The sequence below is a fragment of the Dendrobates tinctorius genome, unplaced genomic scaffold (genome assembly GCF_039654945.1).
Source record: "Dendrobates tinctorius isolate UK_male_01 unplaced genomic scaffold, ASM3965494v1 ptg000004l, whole genome shotgun sequence".
Classification (NCBI taxonomy): Eukaryota; Metazoa; Chordata; class Amphibia; order Anura; family Dendrobatidae; genus Dendrobates; species Dendrobates tinctorius.
Window position 1 is genome coordinate 29092459 of NW_027361672.1, and position 24528 is coordinate 29116986.

General features: G+C 43.4%; 2 protein-coding genes across 3 annotated transcripts in view; both read left to right on the plus strand.

Annotated features, from left to right (window-relative positions):
- Positions 1–23640, plus strand: part of NEDD9 (neural precursor cell expressed, developmentally down-regulated 9) — a 40414-nt gene extending 16774 nt beyond the window's left edge. For both annotated transcript variants that reach the window (XM_073566631.1, XM_073566627.1), the window contains 5 exons: positions 15829–15927; positions 16054–16143; positions 18850–19989; positions 22261–22350; positions 22448–23640. In XM_073566631.1, the coding sequence (XP_073422732.1) occupies positions 15829–15927; positions 16054–16143; positions 18850–19989; positions 22261–22350; positions 22448–22957 (1929 nt within the window). In that variant the 3' untranslated portion in view covers positions 22958–23640. The remainder of the gene's footprint in view (positions 1–15828; positions 15928–16053; positions 16144–18849; positions 19990–22260; positions 22351–22447) is intronic.
- On the plus strand, positions 5826–10920 carry LOC141082700 (uncharacterized). The gene is made up of 2 exons (XM_073566639.1): positions 5826–6846; positions 6941–10920. The coding sequence occupies exons 1-2, from the start codon at positions 6213–6215 to the stop codon at positions 8074–8076; spliced, it is 1770 nt and encodes a 589-aa protein (XP_073422740.1). The 5' UTR covers positions 5826–6212; the 3' UTR covers positions 8077–10920.
- Positions 23641–24528: the final 888 nt, after the last annotated feature.

The window sequence follows — 24528 nt, forward strand, 5'->3', positions numbered from 1 at the left end:
CAAAGCCACAACCAGTAATGACCTACACACAATTTTTAGCTGGAATTTGCAGTTCTAGGGGTGAAGCTGGAGTTCCTTTCTAAGTTCAGGCGATTTTCTTTCTTTTAACAATCTTAAAATTAGCCATTAACTGACCATTTTTGTCTGATCCAGTTGGCCTTACCTTAATAACAACATTTTATTCCAACTTTTTTTTTTTTTTTTTTTTTTTTTAAATTTAATCATTGAGACAGAAAAGGAGGCATTCTAGAAAAGTAAGAAGGAAGTTTTTAGATTTTAAAGATTTGTCATTATTCTGTGTAATCGCTCTAAAAGGATGGTCTCATCACGCATGACTTCTTTTTAATATGAGAGTTGCTGCAATTAGCGGTTTAGAGTTGTTTTTTCTCCAGAGGCCCTTGGCACACGGCTGATTTGGCTGGCTATAGGTTTTCTGTGGTTGTTGCTACAAGGAAAATCTAGATGCAGACTGTTAGCAACTTACCCTGTTTATAGCTGTCCTCTCTGGCTTATGGAGTGCGGTCCCAAGCAGAGGACTCTGTCTGTGATGTCTAAATGATCTAAAATGACACGGCGCTTGAAACCATATTTTAAAATGGTGTATATTGCAAACACTTTGCAATAATTTTGTTTTTCTGCGATTTCACTGTTAATATAAGCATAGGGCACTTGACCATTTACTGATATGCATTTACCAAGTGAAGAATGCATTAGTTTGCAGCTATGCATCTGTTTCATAGCTTTCCTAAGCACCAGACTCCTCAATATGTTTCCACCATTCATGAGCAGACTCTGGCAGGATGGTGGTGGAAATACTTGGCTGCCACTGCACTTTAGCCTTGGAATGCCGGCTTATATTGGCAGATAGGTCAGACATTTTCCTCTTTAGACCAATACTTCTGCTTACAGGCCTCTGTAATATTTCTTGTGGGACTTGGACTCCAGCCGACATTTATCTTTTCTCTTGCTCTAATGCATATTTGGAAAACCAGGGCTTACATGTGGAATTTCTGTTTCATAATACTAGTGATCGACTCTGCTCTTGGTTGTGATTAAAGCCAGTTGTAGGATTGATTTTCATACAGTGTATTTTACCCAAAGAAAGAAGAGCTTTCATTACTCACGCCTTGTTCCCCTCATTTACCTTTCTAGTAATAGCTGTGATCCCTTTACTAGGCAGTGAGCTACTTCAGAAAGACTCTGCCACATAGCATGCCACTTACAGGTGGCTGCTTCATAGTGTGCCACATATGATGCTGGTTGCTTATTTCTCTTTCATTTATTTAAATAACCACTATGGATAAAATAACTCTTGTGGGTTTTGATTTATAAATGGGAATCACTGCATATTTCTTTATGTAAAAAAAAAAAAAAAAATGGATACAATGTAAAAAACGGAAATGACACTTTATGAAAAATTCTGCTTGGGCAGCCTACAAGTGAAATTTGTATTTCTTGTCTTTTTCTGAGACCAAGCAAAACTGAGCAATTACATGGTGTTAATTCCAGATAAATCCCTGCATAGTGAACAGAGGATTAGTTTCCACATAACATAGACCTTCAGACTTATTCTGTGAACTTGTGAAGTTCAGAGAAAGTCGATATATAACACTCATCCATCTGTTTCAGTGGAATGCAATAAAGGACTGATGAAAACCACCAGTAAACCACATTGTGACCTTGAGCTACTCCCTTGCAGTTTAGCCTGGAACTGCTTGAAAGTGCTGGTTGTCAGTTCACACCCAGCCTTTATTAGATTGAGTGAAAGGAAAATCCCGCTTCTGGGAAACTTTTGTCTAACACATGAAAAGTATCATGGCCCTATTTATTATCCTCCACACATTGATCAGTTGGCCCATCGAGCCAATAGTAGAATGATTAATAAGTCGTTCATTGTTTACTGTCTTCCTGATGCCACATTCATTCCCAGAGCACTAAAATAAAGGATTGGCTAGTGCAGGGTTCTCCAATTCCAGTCCTCAAGGCCCACCAACAGATTAAGTTTTCAGGATTTCCTTAGTATTGCTCAGGTGATGATTGCTTCACCTGTGCAATTCAAAGGAAGCCCTGAAAACATGATCTGTTGGTGGACCTTGAGGACTGGAGTTGGGGACCCCTGGTCTAGTGAGATTACAATTTCCTGTGGACGTGTAATAGAATATATGGCGCTCGAATTGTGTCATATGATTTGTGTTCTCTGGATAAATCATGAAAGCAAATGTACTGTGGTTTTATATTAAAACTAGATGTGTGCCCGATGCTATCGCATCGGGAGGGCAGTAACATCACGATGGGGGCAGCTTTGTGGCGCTGGGGGGTGGCGGCCCACCCATTTCCATGCAGTCACATCCGGCAGGAAAGATGGTGTTTTGCGGCCTGTGCTGGAGATGATGTGCAGCGCCACCAGAGGGGTGGCCGCACCCAATCTCCAGCACAGGCCTCAAGCCGCAGACTTTCCTGCCGGCTGTGACTGCACGGAGGTGGGTGGGCAGGCAGCGGCAGGATCTGGCGTGTGTAGTCAGGCAGTGGGTCCTGGCGGGGGTCCGGTGGCGGCATCCCTCTAATTACACCCTCTCATTATACCCCCTTCATTACACCCCTCTCGTTATACCCCTCTTTACACCCCTTTCACAGCCTCGTGATCGCAGCGGCAATTGGGATCCGAGCGGCAACTGGGATCCCTGTGATGGTCGGGATCGCAGCAGCACCCTGGATCTGAGCGGCGGCCTGGATCCGAGCGGCATTGCTTGGGTGTTCAAAAATGGCGGTCGGCGTACTTCTGGTGTGGGTCGGTGGATTGTGGGATTCTGGGACATCCAGACGGAAGTGGATGACAGACAATTTAAGGCAATTAAATATATAGATGAAGTTACTCTCCACATATATTCAGTTTATGTGATTCCAGTTAGTATCTCAGAATGACACACTGTTACTTGGAATCTTATGACAATGGCATTTAGAAGAGGTTGAAGACTGACTAACCTCATAAGGTGTCATTACTCAGCAGTGATCTTTTACAGAGCACTGTTATCTAGACAGCGCTGTTCTTATGGCCAGCATGTAGCTAAATAGTCCAAAGGTGAGTGATAAGAGCAGTGACTACATGGGTTTTGTGTGTTTTTGGCCAGGCAGCCATTGCAAAGGTCTATTCCTGTGATTCAGTGGTGTGGCAGTGTACTATATGGCAATGTTTTCTTGGCTTCAAGCAGCAATTAAAGGGAACCTGTCACCTGTTTTGGCTGCTATAAGATACGGCCACCGCCTTTCAGGGCTTATCAACAGCATTCTATAATGCTGTAGATAAGCCCCTGATCCGACCTGCAAGATAAGAAAAATAAGTTTTATTATACTTACCCGGGAAGGGGGGCTGGCTGGTCCAATGGGTGTTGCGGGTCCAGCACCTCCCATCTTCATGCGACGCTGCCCTCATGCTTGCTTCATGGCTCCCCAGCATCGCCCCCTGCGCAGGCATACTTCTCTATGTTGAGGGCAGAGCAAAGTACTGCAGTGAGCTGGGAAAGGTCAGAGAGGCCCAGCGCCTGCAGGGCAGATAAGTACGCCTGTGCAGGAGTGCAATGCCGGGGAGTGATGAAAAATCAGGAGGGTGGCGATCGTATGAAGATGGGAGGCGCCGGACCCATCAGACCGGACCACCCCTTATGCTGTAGATAAGCCCTGAAAGGCAGTGGCCGCATCTTATAGTGGCCAAAACAGGTGAGGGGTTCCCTTTAAACTTCAAAGCGGTATTCCTATCTGTAAGATCCTATCCAAATATGTAGTTGGTATAATATTAGCAAATTCCTCCAATTAGAAATATAGTATACCCCATGTGCAGGGCATTGCAGTAGCTTGAGCATCGATGGTTACGACCACTAAGGCTGAGTTCACACGTGGCGTTTTTTTCGAGTTTCCGCGGTGGTTTTAACCGCGCGATTTTGCCGCGAAAACTAAGCATCCCATGCATTCCTATGGGATTCTGCAATGCTGTGCTAATGCTGCGGTTTTTACCGCGGCGGAATCGCTTTGCGGTAAAAACCGCAGCATGCTCATTAATTTTGCGGAATCGCGGCGATCCCGCACCCATAGGAATGCATTGTTCCGCTTACTTCCCGCATGTGGCTGTGCACACCATGCGGAAAGTAAGCAGAACATTTACGGATGGTACCCACGGTCCGGAGGAGAGGAGACTGTCCTCCGGGCTTTGGGTACCATATCCCTGTAAAAATTAGAATTTAAAATAAAAAATATTGTTATTCTCACCTTCCGGCGTCCCGCGCAGCCTTCCCGCTTCTCTCCACGCTCTCGTTCCCAGTAATCCTTTGCGAAAATGCCCGCGATGGCGTCCGTTGTCGCGGGATCGCGAAGTCTCGCGGTCATTTGCGCGACATCATCGCGAATTGCCGCGAGACATCGCGATCCCGCGAGAACTGACGTCATCGGGCATTTTTACTGGGAACGGCTGCGCGGGACGTCGGAAGGTAAGAAGAACACCATTTTTTTTTTTTTTTTTTTTTTTTTTTTTTTTTTTTTTTTGCATTTTATCTTTTACTACTGATGCTGCATAGGCGGCCTCAGTAGTAAAAAGTTGGTCACACTTGTCAAACACTATGTATGACGAGTGTGACCAACCTGTCAATCAGTTCTCCAAGCGATGCTACAGATCGCTTGGAAAACGCTAGCATTTTGCAAGCTAAATACGCTTGCAAAATGCTAGTTTTTCCGCGGGAAAATCGCGGGAATTTAAAATGCGATATTTTTTTTTATTTTTTTTTTTTTTTTTTTTTTTTTTCCCCCCTCCCCCCCCGCGGAATGGAATTCCGGCATTCTCGCGGTAATTTCCGCGAGAGGTCCGGTACGTGTGCACTTAACAGTTAACTGTTAACCATGGATACCTAAGCTACTGCAATGCCCTGCACATGGGGTAAGCGACACTGAATTAAAAGAAGTATACTATATTTTACCCTTCGCCACGACAGCACCCACTGGAGGTATCGGATCCGCCCCATTTGGAACAGGAAACCCTACAGGAAAGATAAAAGGGGGCGGTCCGCCTCTCCTCCTCAGTTTTAGTTTCCTGTTCCAAACGGAGCCAGGATCCTTCAGGAAGCTTACCTGGGCCATGCATGCCGCCTGTGCAGTCTCCTTGGGAACGGCAGGGGCTGCGGTCCGGAGGCAGCGTCGGGGGAGACTCCGCTAGACGGCTCCCCCCTCGTCTGGCAGGTGGAGGGTGATGACCGGGTCCGGGGTGGGCCGCCCGGTCTCACCCAGGAGTGCGCCGGGGAGGCACCAAGAGGCCGTCGCTGCCCGGGTAAGTTCGCCTGTGGCGCGAAGAAAAAAAAAAAAGGGAAGAGAGGCTCCCGTGAGGCAGCGGTGGCGGTGAGCGCAGGCCGCAGAGAACAGGCGGGGGCGCGGTTGCCGGCCGGCGTGGAGACTCCTTAACCCCGGAAGTAATGATTGAACTTCCGGGGTAGGATGGCTGAGCGCGACGGCGCATGTGCGGGGAAATCCCGGGGAGGAGCGACTTCCGGGGAGAGAGAGAGAAAAAAAAAAAAAAAAGAGAAGCAGCGCGCAATCTATTTAAACAGCGCGCAGCTGAGCAGGGACGAGCCATGTCGTCCCCAACGGAAGCGCACGCTCCAGCAGGAGATTCTGCGGGGGGCAGCTCCACCAGGGACTGCAACACTAGGACAGACACCGGGCGCAGGAGCGAAACTGGAGAGTCAAGACCTAGGACGGGATCTCAGCCATCTGATCCGGTAATATAAGGCTTCACTGGGTGAGTGTGCAAAGTATATACTCTGCCTACTAAGCTGACCTCTCCACCCCCCCCCCCCCCGCCTTGGTGTCCCCTTCTAGACCAAGAAAAAGGAGAAATCCAAGCATAAAGAATGTGCGTTATGCTCTGAACCTCTCCCTGACTCCTACCCTAAGAAGCTCTGTAAGCAGTGCACCAGAGAGACAAAGCAGGGGGCCACATTGTCGAAAAAGACATTAGAACTATAATCGGGGAGGAGATACAGGCTATTAACCGCGCCAAAACTCCCTCAGAGACTGGCAGCAAAAAGCAGTTAACCCTCAGCTCAGAGTCAGAGGAGGAAGGGGGGTTAATCTCTGACTCCTCACTCACCTCCTCGTCATCATCAGACATAGAGGGATGGTCATGTTTCCCCCTGGATAGTGTGGACAACCTAGTTAAATCGGTGAGAAGCACTATGGGGTGTGAGGAACCAAGGGGTGCCCAAACCGCACAAGACATAATGTTTGCGGGATTGGCGGTAAAGAAAAGGAGAGCGTTCCCGGTAATACCGGCGATTAAGGCCCTAATAAAGAGGGAATGGGAAAAACATGACCAAAGAAGTTTTCTCCCATCAGCCTCAAAAAGAAAGTATCCATATAGCGATGAGGAGCTATTAAAATGGACTAAAGTGCCAAAAGTGGATGCCGTTATATCCTCTACCTCAAAACAATCGGCTATTCCAGTAGAGGACAAAGGCTTGTTGGCAGACCCGTTAGACCGCAAGGCAGAATCATCATTGAAGAGGTCTTGGGAAGCTACCATGGGTATTTTTAAGCCAGCGGTAGCCAGCACATGCACCTCTAGATCTATGCTCGTATGGTTGGACCAGCTGGATCAGCAAATCGAGCAAAAGGTGTCCAGAGAAAAACGGGCCGCTATCCCATTAATTAGAGGGGCAGCTGCCTTTATGGCTGATGCGTCGGCGGACACTCTACGGCTGGCAGCAAGATCAGCAGCTCTGGTGAACAACGCCAGAAGGGCGTTGTGGATGAAGAGCTGGAAGGGGGACGCGCAATCAAAGGCTAAGATTTGTGCAACCCCGTGTGAGGGTGAGTTTCTCTTCGGAAAAGCCCTAGACGAGATACTCGCCAAAGCAAAGGAGAGGAAGAAGGCGTTCCCTGACTCTTCTATCCCTTTCTATAGGAGAACCTTTAAGAGGCGACCGTTTGGAAGAAGGAGGCAAACGGAAAGATCAAATAGATGGGCCGCAAAAGAAGAGAAACAAAAGGGTACCATGTTCAGGGGTCCAACATTCCGAAGGGAAAATAGAAATTAAAAAATCAGACCCACCTGTAGGGGGTAGATTACGGTTCTTTTATCCAAAATGGGAACAAATATCCTCAAACCCATGGATCTTGGGTATTATTAAAGAAGGAATGAAAATAGAATTCCTTCAATACCCTTATGATTTCTTTATCCTAACCCGCCTTAACTCTATAGCCCAACAAAAGGCCCTCGAAGAAGAGATTCGGAGCCTACTAAGCAAGGGGGTTTTAGTGGAGGTCCCAGAGGGACAGGAAGGTAGAGGCTTCTACTCTCCCTTATTTTTAATTTCCAAACCAGATGGTACATTTAGAACAATTATTAATTTAAAGAAGCTTAATACGTTTATAAAAAATTATAAGTTTAAGATGGAATCAATCAGATCCACCATAAAGCTTCTCTTTCCAAATTGTGTGATGGCGGGAATTGATTTAAAAGATGCTTACTATCATCTTCCTATCCATAATAGATACCAAAAATATCTAAGGGTCGCAGTGGTGTTCGATGGCAAGGTCCGTCATTTTCAGTACACAGCCATGCCTTTCGGCCTCTCAACAGCGCCAAGAATCTTCACCAAGGTGATGGCAGAGGTGATGGCCTATGTTCGTCAAAAGGATACTTTAATCGTACCTTACTTAGACGACTTCCTAATAATCGGGAACTCAGATACCCAGTGTACCGAAAGAGTGGCTGATGCAATCTCATCTTTGCAGGACCTAGGCTGGATCATCAATATACAGAAGTCCAGGCTCGTTCCGCAATCCCTCCAGATGTTTTTGGGGTTCCAATTGAACTCCATAACCCAGAAATGTCTACTTCCTCAGGTAAAGATGGCACTAACAAAAGAGAAAGTAGAGGCAGCCATAGATAGACCACGCATGTCTCTGAGAGAGGCAATGTCGCTATTGGGGTCGCTAGATTCCTGTGCCCCTGCAGTCCGGTGGGCCCATTATCATGTCCGCACACTTCAGCATCAGATCCTCCAGGAGGAGAAGCAACATGGTGGTCACCTTTGAGAGCAAGATAACTCTAACTCAGGAGGTCTTGACTTCTCTGGAATGGTTAGATGATGACCATCTATCATCAGGAGTCCCATGGGTCATAGTACCATCTGGTATCCTAACCACCGACGCTAGCCCCCAAGGCTGGGGAGCCCATATGGGGAATAGCTTTTGTCAAGGAAGATGGAATAGAGAGGAAAGAGAATACTCGTCTAATTTAAAAGAACTGACAGCAGTATACTATGATCTACATCATTTCCTTCCACAGCTTCAACAGAAACATGTCAGGATCCTGTCGGACAACACCACCACGGTGGCCTACATAAACAGACAAGGAGGTACTCGATCAGAGACTCTGATGTCTTCTGCGGCAAGAATCTTAAACTTAGCCGAAAGCAATTTGTTATCCCTCTCAGCTCTTCATATCAGAGGAGAGGATAACCAAGAAGCAGATTTCTTAAGCCAACACACACTTCGGCAAGGGGAGTGGTGCCTCAATCGCCAGATCTTCCAGGACATAGTAGCGCTATGGGGGCATCCTCAAGTGGACCTCTTCGCCACAAGGGAAAACAGACAAACAAAAACCTTTGCTTCCCTGTCTCCAGCAGATCACCCAGACATACTGGATGCCCTTCAGGCCTCATGGAAATTCAAACTGGCATACGCCTTTCCGCCATTGATTCTCCTGCCACAAGTGATCCGGAAAAGGCGAGAGTAATCCTGATAGCACCTTTCTGGCCCAAGAGACCGTGGTTCTCGTGGCTACGAATTATGTCAGTGACAGATCCTTGGGTTCTCCCCTCAAACTCCAACCTACTCTCCCAAGGCCCTTTCTTCCACCCTCAAGTGAACAACTTACACTTGACGGCGTGGAACTTGAAAGGCACCTATTAAGATCAAGAGGGTTTTCGCAATCATTAATTACTACGCTCCTACAGAGCAGAAAGCAGTCCACAACCCAAATTTATAAAAGAATATGGAAAAAATTCCTACAGTTTCATACAGCATCTCATACAGCAGAAGTCCCAATAGTTCCTATCTTAGAATTCCTACAAAAAGGGAAGGAATTGGGCTTGTCAGTAAACACACTGAAAGTACAGGTGTCTGCGTTGGGGGCGCTGTATGGCCATAATATAGCAGGGAATAAGTGGATATCACGATTCATTACAGCATGTGAAAGAATAACTCCGGTTCACATACCCACAATCCCTACATGGGACTTAAACTTGGTGTTAGACGCCCTGACAGAAGAACCTTTTGAACCGATAGATACGATATCCCTTAAATATTTATCATTTAAGACGGCCCTCTTGGTAGCACTGACATCCGCTAGGAGAGTGGGTGATATCCAGGCCCTGTCCATAGATCCACCCTTCTTGCAGGTATATCGGGATAGATTAATATTAAAGCCAGACCCCCTCATACCTGCCTAAGGTATCAACAAAGTACCATAGGTCTCAGGAGATACTCCTCCCAACCTTCTTTGAAGATCCCCTCCACTCCGGAAGAGCAGAAATTCCACACTTTGGATGTCAGAAGAACTGTCCTAAAGTATATTGAAAGGTCCGAGAGCTGGAGGCAGTGTGGCGCTCTCTTCATTTCTTTTCAGGGCCATAAAAAAGGGTATGGAGTCACAAAGAGCACCATTTCCCGATGGATCAGGGATGCCATCCGTTTAGCCTACTCTGCAAAAAATGAAGAACCTCCGGAAGACATCAGAGCACATTCCACCAGAGCAATGGCGGCCTCCTGGGCGGAGAGGGGAGACGTTCCAATTGAAACCATATGTAAGGCGGCAATTTGGTCATCCCCTTCTACCTTCTATAGACACTATAGACTTGACCTTTCGTCTACTTCTGACCTAAGCTTTGGCAAGACTGTCCTTGGCACGGTGGTCCCACCCAGGTGATGGTCTCTGGAATCTCTCCAGTGGGTGCTGTCGTGGCGAAGGGTAAAAAGCCGGATTACTTACCGGTAATGCTCTTTTAATGAGTCCACGACAGCACCCGCTCACTTCCCTCCCTGCTAGAAATATCAATATTAAAAGTATATCTGCTAAAGTTGGATAAGTAAAGTCATAAGTACAAGACATTGCCTAATCCTTGGCGGTCCTCCTGGTACTCTGAAATGCAAAACTGAGGAGGAGAGGCGGACCGCCCCCTTTTATCTTTCCTGTAGGGTTTCCTGTTCCAAATGGGGCGGATCCGATACCTCCAGTGGGTGCTGTCGTGGACTCATTAAAAGAGCATTACCTGTAAGTAATCCGGCTTTTCTAATTGGAAGAATTTTTAGTGTTTTTTGTTCTCCATACAGTGTATTGCAAAACTAATAACACCCAATCTATTCTTATAGAGCTACTATTACCTTTTAGAATTCTACACATCCACATAAATTACTTATTTAAGCAGGTCTCATCTCTGAAACACTCACATGTTACTCGAAATGGGTTCTGCTTGCCAGATGTCTCTTCTTCAACTTTTTATGGGAGTTGCCAAAAAAGCCAAGTTGGACACCTTCCCGTTACTTCACTTCCTAGAACATCAGCCTTTGGGCGGGTATCTGCTGTGTTCAAAGCGCTGTCAATCCGGAATGTGGAGACGTACCCTAACTCCTGCCATGAGTGCTATTACAATGGTCTAATAATGAAGTACCGGAGCAGACCTCCTCACTTTCACAACTTGCTCGGCTGGACCCCTGCGATTTTGGATTTTCACTAATCAGGCTGTTGCTATGTATACAAATAAATTGGATCATTACTAAAGCCAAGCCAGAGCTGTTGCTTTTTTTTTTTTTTTTTTTTTTTTTTTAGTCCGTGTCCTAAAGAGCATGATCAGCGAGCATGAGTCAGATCTTTGGCCACAAAAGGATAAAATCCACCCCGAAAGAAAACACAGCTAGTGGGATCCTGATGTAAACACCATTTGTCGCAGCCACTTGGGTTTTACCATTGCAAAGTAAACATGGTTTTAGGTCCATGGGATTGTCTGGATTACGTGTAGAATGAAATCTATAGTTAAATGCGTAGTAATTTGTTTTACCGTGTGTGTGTGTGTGTGTATATGTATGTATGTATGTATGTATGTATGTATAAAAAAAAATTTTTTTTTTTTAATTTTGTGTTTAGTATATTTGATTGCATTTAGTACTTTGCAAAAATTGGCATTACATGTCTTATTGAATTTTGAGATAATTGGTTCTTAAAGAGTTAACTAAAAGCCATGTAGTGAATGGATAGGCTCTGTTCTTTTCAGCCTTGACTGTTTGTACAGCGGCAACACCTGCTGTTTGCCCAGTCCCATACACTTCATTTCTTACCTGGGGCAGCTCCGGCTCATGTGCAGTCAGTAAAGCTTTTGTTGGTCATGAAACGCTTCTCAGAATATAATTTACTCATTCGTGTTACTGCAGGATATATGGATTCTGTGATATCCGTGATTGAAGTCCTGCCAGGCAGCACAATTGGTGAGAGGTTCATTAACACTGCTGTTCATTGGCCCACCATACTGGATGTACTGCTATACGTTACTCTAAAGGTATGGAGGCCAATTTTAGTTTGGTTTGATACTCTCATTCCAATAAATGTAGGAAGGGATACCATGTAACGGGTTGTCATGTCATGTAAAAAATATATATTTAATCGCCAAGCAATAAATGTAAAATGGGAATTGGTGAAGGAGAAAAAAAAACTAGAATACATGAAATGATGCTGATCAAAGGAAAACCTAAACACTAGTAATGACTTCTTTCAATAAAGGACAGTAGCTAGCATTAATGGCATTCCTTGCCAAAACACCTGTCATTGCCTGTAAGAAGTGACAGCAGATATGTAAGGCCAGAAGTCAGGCTCTAGTTCTGTGATCTCAGTCCAGTTTTCAGGCAGTCACCTTGCCTTTCTGATGTCTGGAGCACGTCCAGAAGCGGAAAGAAGCGATTTGTTTCTCTATTATTTTCTCACACAAAATCCTTTATTGTTCTATCAATGCTCCTCCATGAGAAAATCAGCCTCTTAATGGAAGGAGCAGGAACTGAAATGTGAGCAACAGGAAGTCTAGTAACCTCAGAGGAAATTACACCGTACAGTGCATGACTTCAGTGTGGGCTGCTACTGTAAGAAGCCGTTGTGATCTGCGCCTCTGTATTCTTTATGGCTTTATGAACTTTGTTTCAGATCTCACTATGGAGGTGCTGTTTAGGGTTTATAAGAAACTGTGGGTGTGCACACAGTGGGGGGACAAGTATTCTTCTCCAGCAATGGAGAGATCATTGTGAAAAATGACAGATTGATGCACTGAAGTTAGATTGTGATTGCGAGGGGAGAAAGAAACAAGATTGAGGAACAAATTGGAAATACGAGAAAGTTGAACCAAGCTTTAAACATATAGTGGTGGGTGTTGTGTTATGCGGTGATGGGTGCTTTCCCTCCTGCCCTCAGCTGTTCATAAACTCTTAGGAGTCAAGTTAGGAACCATAGCCTTATATCAATATATAATGCATGGATATCCTAGGTCCTCCACAGTAACACACTTTTTGTAGCACATCTGTACTCCACTGATTTGTAAGTTCTAAATAGGATATTAGAAAATTGTTTTTCTAAGGCTGCTTTTACACTTAGTGTTTTCGCGGGCCGTTTTTGCGGCCCCAATAGATTCCTATGGGGCCACAAAATCGGCCTGCAAAAATTAGTAGGAGGGCCGTGCTCCGTATGGCCGTGAGGGCCGTATTTGCTTTTGTGAAAAAATATCGAGCTTGCTCAATATTTTTCACGGCTTACGGACTCTGCTGCAATGCATTTCAATGGTTCCGTTAAAAACAACTGTAGCTTTGTTTTTGCGGTACCCTGTATTTGCGGCTCCGAAGGTTTTTTTGCGGGCTGCAAATGCCACAAAAAAATGACCATATGGGTTGCAAAAAACAATGCAAGTGTAAAACCAGCCTAAACTAGACAACTCCTACGTGTAGTATTATTCCTATAACTAATATGTTCAGGGTTTCATTCAGCTCTTGTACAATACTACTGGAAGAATATATTGATATGCCAAAGTAGATTGTCCAAGAAATCAAGATGATGTTTCCCTTTGTAATCTGTAATAGACTAGAGTACATGTCTGTGTCGTGTGTTTCTTTTTTATGTGGCAGAAGTAGAAACAAAACTTTGTTTTCTGGTTTGCATTTTAAGCTTTTAGTAATACTTCTAATTTATATTCTGTGTGGCGCCTAAAGTGCCCTACACTAGTCCCGAGATCACATCCCATACATAATCAGCATGACCATTACAGCCATTCACAGGCCTCTGTAATGATGTTTGCATCTACAGCACATGACTATTGTATAAGAAATTGTGGAATAACTAGGTTAACTTTTCTTCTATTTTGGCGTCTTGTCTAACCCATGATGAGGCCTCCGGAGCAAATATAAACAGTGGTGGTTTATGGCTGGTTTGTGCTTTTGTTTTTTTTTTTTTTTTGTCCCCCCCCCCCCCCCCCCCCCCCCACAAAGAAAAATAAAACAACCCACCATATGTTGTCATGGTATGTGTAATATAATAAATATAATTACATTTGGTTGTGATGCTGGCAAAAATGTGTAGATTCGAAGATGCGTTAAAATAGTGTCCTGTACGTGTAGGGGACGTGTGGGTTTCAGCTTGGCTGCAAATCTAGTCCCTACCCTAAGTGATATATAGGTCACAGTGGTTTTTGTCTGGCCTGCTAATGTTAAGGGTAAGTGCACACGTTGCTAATTGTGCTGCAGATTTTTCCGTTCGGATTTGGCTAAATCCGCAGGTCAAAAGACCTGCGGTTTTCCCCTGCGTTTTGACACTTGGTCATGGAGCAGGTGTCAAACCGCTGCGGATTCCGCACAAAGAATTGACATGCTGCGGATTTAAAACCGCAGCTAATCCGCGCAGAAAAATCTGCAGCATGTGCACTGCATTTTTCAATTTCCATTGAGTATAAAGGTACTGTACAATACAGCAGAAACTGCTGCGGACCCGCAAGGCCAAATCCGCTGTGGATCCGCAGCAGTATCCACAACGTGTGCGCATACCCTTAGATGGAAATCTTAATGTGTAAAGCAAACCTTTCTGTATAGTCTACTTGTTACTATTCACCTGATTAAAATCACTGTTGCCTGTTATAGGTTCTGTGTACTTTATGATAACCAAGTCGGCCAGCCGTGTACACTCGGTGTGTTTTGGGTTGCGACAGGCATTATTATCTTTCCAGCTGCCTCTGTGATTTCACAATCAAGGCAGAATTATATGGTCAGAATTCACTATGTTCCACCAAATGACTATGTAATGGACTGGTAACTAATGGCTTGGAGCTCGTTATCATGGAAGTCAGGAAGTGCATTCCCGGGGACTGCGTACAGAAGAATGGAAATATTTTCTTTCACTGAAATGTCTACTGATTATCTTTAATGGATGAGCAGTTTACAATGAAAATATACTCTATTCTAGAGACAGTATTGTCGTCCCACGCGGATGTCTGGAAGCCAGCACTAGACGCATGAAGAAATTATTTGCTTCCACAGTACTGGGGTTCACAATCTACAAAGTCACTTCTACAAAGAATATCAAAACTTGGCCATGGAGTAAACAGAGCTGGCATTGTACCATTTAAGAAATGTGCACTAAAAAAATGCTGATTGATTTATTCATTTTGATAGATTAAGCAATCTCTATTTTCACCAGCCTTGTCCTTTAAGGAATTCATTTAGATAATTGCAGTAATGTCTGGTGCTTTAGTTATGTCATGTAATTTCTAATGGACTTTAACTTTGATGTGAAAACCCCTTTATTATCAATTGTGGAACTTTATTTTCATTTTAAGACCTAGTGTTTAGAAAGTACTTTTTCATGGGAAAACCCCTTTTAAATGCAGTCTTTTTTGTTTGTTTTTTTTACATCAGTATTTTGTAAGTGAAAACCAGGAGTGGGTGAAACATGCAGAAGTGGTGATAGGTTTCTATTACGGTATATGGAAAAACAAAGGTGCAGCCTTTATCGTTTTTCAAGTTACTGGTATACGCTTTTTTTTTTTTTTTTTGTTGGCACCTGTTCACACTAGCTTGGATTGGCTGGTCATTTTTCTCTGTTTCTATCCTACTTTTTCCTCTGATTGTTGCACTCCTGGTTTTGGCTTACAAATGCCGATCACATACTGAACGTGGCCTTAAGATACTGGACTCCTGTATTCTGTGGAGCAAATATTGAGATACACAACACCCTGATAATGCCTTTTTCACACATCATTGCAGCTTTGCACAGCATGGGACTACTAAGGATGCTTAAGGCCCCTTTACATTTAGCGATGCACCAGCGATCCCGACCACGATACGACCCGTCAGGATCGCTGGTGCATCGCTAAATGGTCGCTAGTGAGCTGCCAAACAGGCAGATCTCATCAGCGATGTAGCGATGCTCGGCGGTCGTACTTGCCTTTCAGCCGAAGCAATGACCGCCGTCTTCCGCCCGCGTCCATAGCTCGCTCGTCGGCGCCAGCAGGAAGCCAACAACGAGAAATGAATGTGGACGATCTTGCGCGATCAGCGATAGCCAGCGGGGGAGCCGGTCGGAGGTAAGTATCACATGTAGCGATATCGCTGCTGCGTCACAAAATCGGTGATGCTTTAGCGATATAGCTAGCGATATCGCTATGTGTAAAGCCCCATTTAACCATGTTTTGCCTGCTTGTAATACCCATCTCATGGGTCACAAATTTATATGGTTCTATTACTAAAATGGATTTTGTTATATTACAGGTTATAACACCAATAAGGACCGTACAAGGACACAGTTATGACTCTTCACCAAAGTGGCAGACGAATGTCTACGATACTCCTCCTGCTCGACCTCAAGGGGTATGTACAGAACTAAATGGATGTAATATGGATTTGGATTCACTGCCGCTTGTTTACCTGCCTTTAATATAATTTGTCCAGTTAGAGTAAAATCTCATAATATTGTTTAATCTCCTTTTATTTCAGGTATATGATGTTCCACCAGCTGCTAAAAATAACACGTACTTAAGTCCCACCAGAGAAGAGGGAATTTATGATGTACCTCCCTCCCAAGCGGTAAGTGCTATTGCCTTTTAGGAGAACTAAACTGTATCTTATTTCCTACATTGGGTCTGACATACGCACCTGGCTCGTTACAACAGCATCCACATGACCACTTATTCCTGTAAATGAAGAGCTTTATTCAGGACAGTATGCACCTGACCCTACAATATTAGACCTGTTTTAATGTAACTCTCACTATAAACCATGCCCATTAGTGATGAGCGAGCATGTTCGGTTAGTCTTTATCCGAGCATGCTCAGGTGTGATCAAAGTATCTTGGGCGTGCTCGATTAATATGTTAGAGTCCACTCGCTTGCATGCATCGCGCCTGTTAGCTGCAACACATGCACGGATGGCCTAACAAACAGGTTATCCCCACATGTGTTGCGGCTGTCTTAACAGGTGCAAAATATGCAGCTGTGGGAACTCTTAACATGTTGTTCGAGTACGCCCAAGATACTCTGATAACACCCGAGTATGCTCAGATAAGACTGTATCCGAACACTGTCGCTCATCGCTAGTGTCCATCTAATGTCACCAGTGTCTGACTCATTAAACTCCATTCACAGCACTTGTAAGTAAGGTTTCTAGACTCTATATATATATATATATATATATATATATATATATATATATATATATATATATATATATACACACAAATTGCATTTTTTTTTTTTTTTTTTTTTTTTTCGCCCCAACTGGGTAATTCATGAGGTAGTTTTATCAGGCTTATGCCTCATAAATATCCAGTATTTTAATCTCCCTCCATAGATACTATGTACATACAGTTGCAGTTACTGAACTTGGTTCTTGCAGATGATGTTAGAAACTTATACCCTGAATGTGCTGCTGGAAAAGAGGCACCTTCTCACTGCAGTACTATGGAAAGTACAACCTCCACTGGGCATGTGCAAGATTTTAGGAACTTGGCTGTCGACATGGAATGGGACTTGTCAAATGAGCGGCAGACGTATTTACTACTGAGCGTTCTGAAAATATTAGAAGAATATTTAGAAATGAGAGTCCTCAATGGTTACCTCTTTTAATGGCTAACTGAAAAGATGGTAACAAATTGCAAGCTTTCAAGGCTACTTGGGTCTCTTCATCAGGCTGGACTAATATAACATCTGAAAAATCACATATTTTTACACAAGACAGCACAGAAATAATGCAGTAGATTTCATAAATTTGTACTCTGAGATTCTTCTGTCTCTCTGAGACTTGAAGTTACCTTTTAATACAAGTAATTTAATGTCCATCATGCTATGGCCATGGGGTAGAAAAATGTTTGGCCACAGGTAGATCCATACTTTTTTCTCTTATTGTGTGACAATGAGAATTCATCCTTGTTCTCAGTTTTTGCCCTGTCTCCTCCACATACAAGACCCCAGTTGGACATTTTAGTACAAATAATTAAGTACACCACATTAGATGTGATGCAGCTGAAAGTACCTGGGATCTTGTAGTCCTGATGCAAGTTGGGGATCTTTATCTTGTCCATGGTCATTATAAATGGCCAGGTTTTACATTTTTTCTGGTTGCAAGGAAAGGTTCCTGCAGCTGTTGGAGAGGACAGGGAGCTTCTGACAACTATGCTTCTTAAATTTGGGGGCTGCTTAAAGCACAGCAGTGGGGGGTCTGGAAATATGGATTGTAATCGGGCATCTTTTTGCAGTAAAGGTTGTAATTTTTGTGCAGCTCCTCTTAGCACCTCCAGATTTGGATTGTAGGTGACCACTAGAGGCACCCGGTTATTTTCTTCTTTAGCTTTGTAATGTAGCAGGTGATTCCTTGATATTCTGGTGGCTCTTGTAATTTGGTTTTCAATTGTTCTTGGATGGTAGCCCTGATTCAAAAAGGTCTTTCTGAGGCGACCAAGGTGTTTTTCTCTATCCATGGGGTTGGAACATATACAATTGTATCTGATGGCTTGGCTGTAGACAATAGAGTTTTTTGGTGTGTTTTGGATGGAAACTGTCCCATTTAAGGTCTGTTGGACGGTCGATTGGCTTCTGATACAGGATGTCTCTTTCATTATTGTTTAGCTTAATGATGGTGTCTAAAAAGTTAACTTCAGTGCTGGAATAGTTGAGTGTTAAGTTGGTGGTGGAATGAAATTGATTAAACTGTTCGTAGAACGTCTTTAGCTGTTGCTCAGACTCCGTCCAGATGATTAAAATATCATCAATGAAGCATTAGTAGGCCAGAGGCCTGATGGGACATGAGGACAAAAAGTCGCTTTCAAGCTTGGCTATAAAGAGATTTGAATACTGTGGAGCCATTTTACTTCCCTTAGCTGTGCCAGTCTCCTGTAAATAGATCTTATTGTCAAATTCAAAGTAATTGTGGGTGAGGATAAATTTTGTGAGTTTCACCACAGAATTCGCATCATTCTCAGTGTTTTCCATGAAGACTTTGCAGACATTTAATCCATCCTGGTGTGGGATATTAGAGTACAAAGATTCCACATCCATGGTGGCAAGGATGAAAATATTAGAATTAATCTGGAGTGGACTTGCAAAACATACACCATCCTCGTCAGGCTTAAATGATCTATTGCTTGACTGATACAGATTAGTGTTAGTTTTGGTGACAGATCCTTTGTCATGACTTCTCCATCAAATTAAATATACTACTATTAACCCTTGCATATATTATTACTAATGCAGACAAGAAGTGTTATAATTAACTAATCTCTTATACTTCGGTTTTCAGGTTTACAATATATTACCCTCTGCTAAGGATAAAGCATATGACTTTCCATCATCAATGAAACAAAGGCCAGAAGCAACTTATGACACTCTGCCTCCAAGCTCTAAAACCTGTCAAGAGCAGTGCAAAAAATTTAATGGCGTCAGCCAGTTGCACTTTGAGGCTAATTCAAGGAAAGGTAGCGTGTATGACTTTCCTCGTAACCAGCTCAATCAAACAACATCAGATGATTATGACTTTCCTCGAGGAGTTCACAGCCTTGGCGACACTGGATCTGATGACCAAGAAGGAATCTATGACTTCCCACCACAGGTTCAGCAGGACTGCAAAAGAGTGCAGGATGTAACTGATGGTGTAAATAGGTTGTCCTTCTCTAGCACTGGAAGCACTAGAAGCAACATGTCTACATCTTCTACAACTTCCAAGGAATCCTCTGTAGCTTCTTCTCCATCTCAGGACAAAAAACAACTGTTAATGGATCCAGACTCTGCCATAGAATTGTTACTGAGCCTTCAACAAACGGTGGAAACTTCCGTGTCTAAGTTATTAACTTTTGTTAAAGCCGAGTGGCGATCATATGGTTACATGGAAAGACACATTAATGAAATACATTCTGCTGTAGACAAAGTACAACAGGCCCTGCAGGACTATATCCACTTCTCAAAGGGGGCTACCATAAATGCCTCTCTTATTTCCGAACCTGGCCTTTATAGTAAAATGAAAAGAGAATTGCACAGACTGGATGATTCCCACCAGATCTTGGCTCAGACCAGCCAGGACCTCACCAACTGCAACTGGTCTCTCAATGTCCTTTCTTACAATAAAGCAGCGAACAAATGTGACAGTCTAGAAAGATTTGTCATGGTAGCCAGGACAATAGTAGATGATGCTAAGCAGCTAACCACCACTATCAGTATTAATGCTGAACTTTTATTTAAGAAAGCAAATGTCCAAAAGCAAAAACCTTCAGACGCCATTACCAGTAGTTCAGAGTTTATGTACAACAGCACAAAGGCCCAGATTATGCAAGCAGATGGTGTTCAGCCATTGTCACAAATGGGAAAAGAGCACAATCCAAATTTCAAGCATCGGGATGGTTCAATAAGAAGTTGGATGGACGACTATGATTATGTCCACTTACAGGTAACTATAATGGGTGGCTCTTGTGTACATGCTCTTGTATGTAGTATTTTGTAGAACACCCAGTGATCCATATAAAGTGCTCTCTATGTAATGCTACCTTGCAAGATTTCAGGTTTATTAAAAGGAAAGTCATTTAAACATGCATGTCAGTTTCTGATAAAGTTTTTGTTAAATTGTTTGGGGGTTTTTGGCTTTTTTTTTTATTTTTCCCAATTATATCGCTAGAATAAACAATGTTGCTATATTCACACTGGTTCCAAAGCCTAATACTAGACTTGTGCGTCTAGTTCTGTACAAATAACTTTTCAAAAGTCTTATCATAAGATAAGATTACAATGAAACTGGAACCTATGTTATCCACTATATACAATAATGTCACAGCTCACTTCCCTCCCCCCCCCCCCATGCTTCACAATAAACTTTGCCCAGATCAGAGCATACCCAGAAGATATTTGTATAGAAGTCAATCAGTTATCGCCTGTACATTGTTGTCTAGATCAATATGGCTGCTGAAAATAATAGGAGGTAAGCGAATAATATTAGTGTGAAAACTGCAAGATTTACTTTACTAATGGTGGTGTTTTACTGTGTGTCACGGTATGAATTGAGGAGTTGTCCAAGTAGTGGACATCCTTATTGATTCGACCAGACCACTGGTTATCAGATCGTTGGCAACTGCCCCACCCACGTCGTACAGCTACATTTCTTCATGCCTGATGTTGTATCATGAAAGAAAGGGGAGCTGGAAATGCCTTTTTAAGACTCGATACTTTGTATATGTGTTTTTCTACATAAAAAGGATGTGTATGGTTGATGCCCTAGTAATTGTAAGCCAGTGGGTGTTAAACTGCACAAGGACTTGTTTATGAGCATGAGCCGGTCGTCATATATCCATCATGACAAATGGTTTCCACAAAGCAAAATCTTATTCATCCCAGTTGCACCCACATACTTAGTTATTAGGACGTGTAATTTTAGTCATAGTAATTATAGTGAGATTAAGGCTTGGCCTTTTTTTCGGTCAGTGGTAAATGTGCTTGTATATCAAATATTGTGTATATTGTAATGCAGCGGTGTCCACACTATGCAGTGATGAGGCAGTGACCCAAGCAAGTTCAAAACAAAATGTGTTTAATGTCCAAAACGCACACAGTGCGCAGCACACTGTATCCTCCGGATCGCAGCCGGGAAAACAAAACGACAGTCCGGGACTGTTTCTCTTGAGCGACCGCACTGCCGTGTACGCAGGTGGTGCCAGACCTTTTGGCTCCGCCTGGCTCTGTGTTGCCTCACACAGGGAGTGCTCTGCAGACCAACTGCTCTATCTTCTCGCAATACCAAAACTGACAAACCCAAAACTCTTCCTGCAGGGTTATTTTTCCTTCACTCCACTCTGTGGCCATGGGCCACTTATAAGAAACTTCCTGCAGTCCGTTTCAAAAATAAAAGCCCATACTGGATTTTCCTGAACAAGCTCCATGGTCAAAAATAACTTGACCATGTTCAGACTTACTTTTATTCTGCCTTGTGACTTACAGGCATGCTTCTGTGACCACAAAGCACTCCAGCGGCTCTAATACACTTCTGAGCGCATCCGGGGAACATATAGCGACCCTCAAATATGACTCCAGTCACTGCCTCACAATATGTATATATTTTACATTTATTAATTTATTTTTTGAGGTACTTTCTATTACATTTTTTTTTTTTTCACCGTTGTTGCAATGTGAAAATAAAGTAACTTGTGAAAACTTATTTTTTTTCCCCTGGGGTTTTCTAATCTATCTTTATGTCCGGCTAGTAAGACGTTTCACCCTTGCCCTGTCTGTCTGCGTGTGAAAAGTGATATGAAGGGCCTGTCTGGCCACCCCCTCCTCTATAGCAATGTCAGTCATGACTGAGTAGAGGCCTGGCTTAGCTATTGAATAGTCCCTTCATTTCACTGATGTGCCATGTTTTACATATATTTGTAAGGAAATTAATGTATGGCCAGAAGGGTGCAGGAGGGGACAGTGTGGTTGTTAGACTTTGTTTTAATTACTTGTACCTGTTTAAAAAATAAATAAAAATGGTACTTTCCCAAAAGTTTCCCATCCCCTGTCAGGCTGGGTCAGGTCCTTTCATATCTGGAAACTTTTGCTACATTTCAGTTTCTATTTTGCTAGAAGCATGAGATCATTATCATTTGTAATGTGATTTGGTAAAATTTCCATTACGTAATTACTGAAGATAGATATTATATTTTTTTTTTTTTTTTTTTTTTTTTTTTAGGGTAAAGAAGAATTTGAGCGACAGCAGAAAGAACTTCTAGAGAAAGAAAATATTATGAAGCAAGGGAAGCCCCAGCTGGAACAGCATCAGGTAAAGTTTCTACCATTTCTTTCCTTTTTCCTGCCGGTCGGTCGCTATTTGCAGAAGTGATGGACTGAGCTTCTGATTTTCATTATCTGTGTTGCAGCTGAGTCAGTTCCAGCAGCTGGAGCGCGAGATTACCACACCAATGGAAAATGATATCTCAAAGTGGAAGTCGCCTCACAGCGTTCGTGCTGAGAACAGTTCCCTGACTCCTCAAGATAAGCAGCTTTTGTCCTTCTACTCGGACCAGTGCGAGACCCTCTTCATCTCTCTTCTTAACTCCATCGACGCCTTCTTCAATTGCATGAGCACGGCACAGCCCCCCAGGATCTTTGTTGCTCACAGCAAATTTGTCATCCTGAGTGCACACAAACTGGTGTTTATTGGTGACACTCTTTCAAGACAAGTTTCCACAAAGGAGATCTGCCACAGACTGATGAATTCCAGTAACCAGCTGTGCGAACTACTTAAAAATATTGTACTGGCCACTAAAATGGCCGCCTTGAACTACCCGAGTGCCGCGTCGTTGCAGGACATGGTGGACCGTGTGACAGAACTGGCCAATCAGGCGCAGCTTTTTAAACTTTCTTTAGCGCAGATGGCTTCTTTATGAGAGAGGCTGTATACAGAATAGTTGTGTGTGTGTATAGAAATATATTTTTGTAGAATTTTGTTTCAAGATCAAATTTGCCATTTTTAGCAAGAGAATGGCAATGTATGCCATTCACATGACCTGCCGATATCCCTGATGATTACCCATTGCACCTTATGTCATGTGCCATTCACTATAGTGGGTCTCTGGAATTATACGGTTTTTCTTTTGTTGCGCCTTTCACTTTCTGAAATGGATACAACTCTGCCCCCTACAGAATATATACTATATTGCATAGGGAGGTCTGCAGCAGGGAATCAGATAATACAGATTATTATATCACAAGTTCTCCTTGTGCCCAGAGAAGGACAGTATAGTCGCTATTCCAGTGTACAAGGCGATCGATTCCTGTACGATTTTTAAATACTGATCGGCCAGTATGTAATATACAGTATTTTATTTTCTTCTACAGTGCTTTGTATATTTTGTTTAGTTGCAGTTTAGCTCCCCACATCTTCTGACTGACGTTTAGTATTGGACTACATTTCATAGTGGCTTGTGGGAAACTGTCATAATTTATATAGGAATGTTTGTTTATACGGTATTTTTTATCAAAGTAATGTTATTGCGTTAAATGGTAATTGTGCCCTATGAAAAATGTATGACGCAGAAAATGATTTTTTATAAAGAATCATACTAAAGAATTTCAGTCTCTGTGCATTACATTGATAGCCAATTGTAACCCATGAGCACCATGTATTTGTATCCCATGTGAAGACACTACAGGAGTACTGTACATTCGAATGCAGGTTACGCAGTATATTACGCTTGTTGTGCAGTTTGTCCAACACCATAATCAATTGGGTTTTTTTTTCCGTGCTGTGCAGTGGCAACTGCTGCTGGGATGAAGTGCCTGAGGCTTGTATCCTGGAACCTTGGGCGCTTTGCCTTGTAGCAAGGGCACCAGGTTGCTCTCCCTGCTAGTGCGCTGCCTTCGCTCAGGTAGTGGTCTGCATTAGATAAATGTATGATTTTGGGTATGTGGTCCGCGGTGTGTTTTTTTTTTTTTTTTTTTTTTTTTTTTTTTTTTTTTTTTTTTTTTTTTTTTTTTTTTTCCCTACAGTCATGGCACACCATAAGCCTATTTTTCCATCACCCATGATGGCGCCACAAGAGAGGAGATCCGCCACTTAAGGACTGGAAAACCTTCAAGATAAAAAGGGCAGCTCCTCTCTCCGCATCAGTTTCTTGTCCTTGATGGGAAACGCTCAGTAAGATCTGCGGTGAAGAGGATGCCTGGGACGGTCAGGATTTTGCAGGCATAGGTCTGCTGCAGCCGTCACCAGGTGCTGGTAGTGCCTCGGAGGTCCCCGTGGGGTGCCCTCCCTGAGAGAGTGTGTGCTGGCACCTGTTAGCTGTGCGCTGCCCAGGAGGGCATCAGTGCTCCGGGTGAACTCATGAAGAGGATGCTTGGGTCTGAGGCGGTCGGGGTTTGGCAGACAGGGGACTTTTGTGGCCGCCGCCAGGTGCCGGTAGCGCCACGGAGGTCGATGTGGGTTCCCTCCCTGAGCGGGTGTGTGCTGGGCACTAGT

Bases quoted from the DNA above. Each gene is read 5' to 3' on its own strand.
- LOC141082700 (XM_073566639.1), top strand. From the start codon at position 6,213: ATGGGGTGTGAGGAACCAAGGGGTGCCCAAACCGCACAAGACATAATG. The intron at 6,847-6,940 runs GTGAGTTTCTCT...CCCTTTCTATAG, and splicing joins TTGTGCAACCCCGTGTGAGG to GAGAACCTTTAAGAGGCGAC.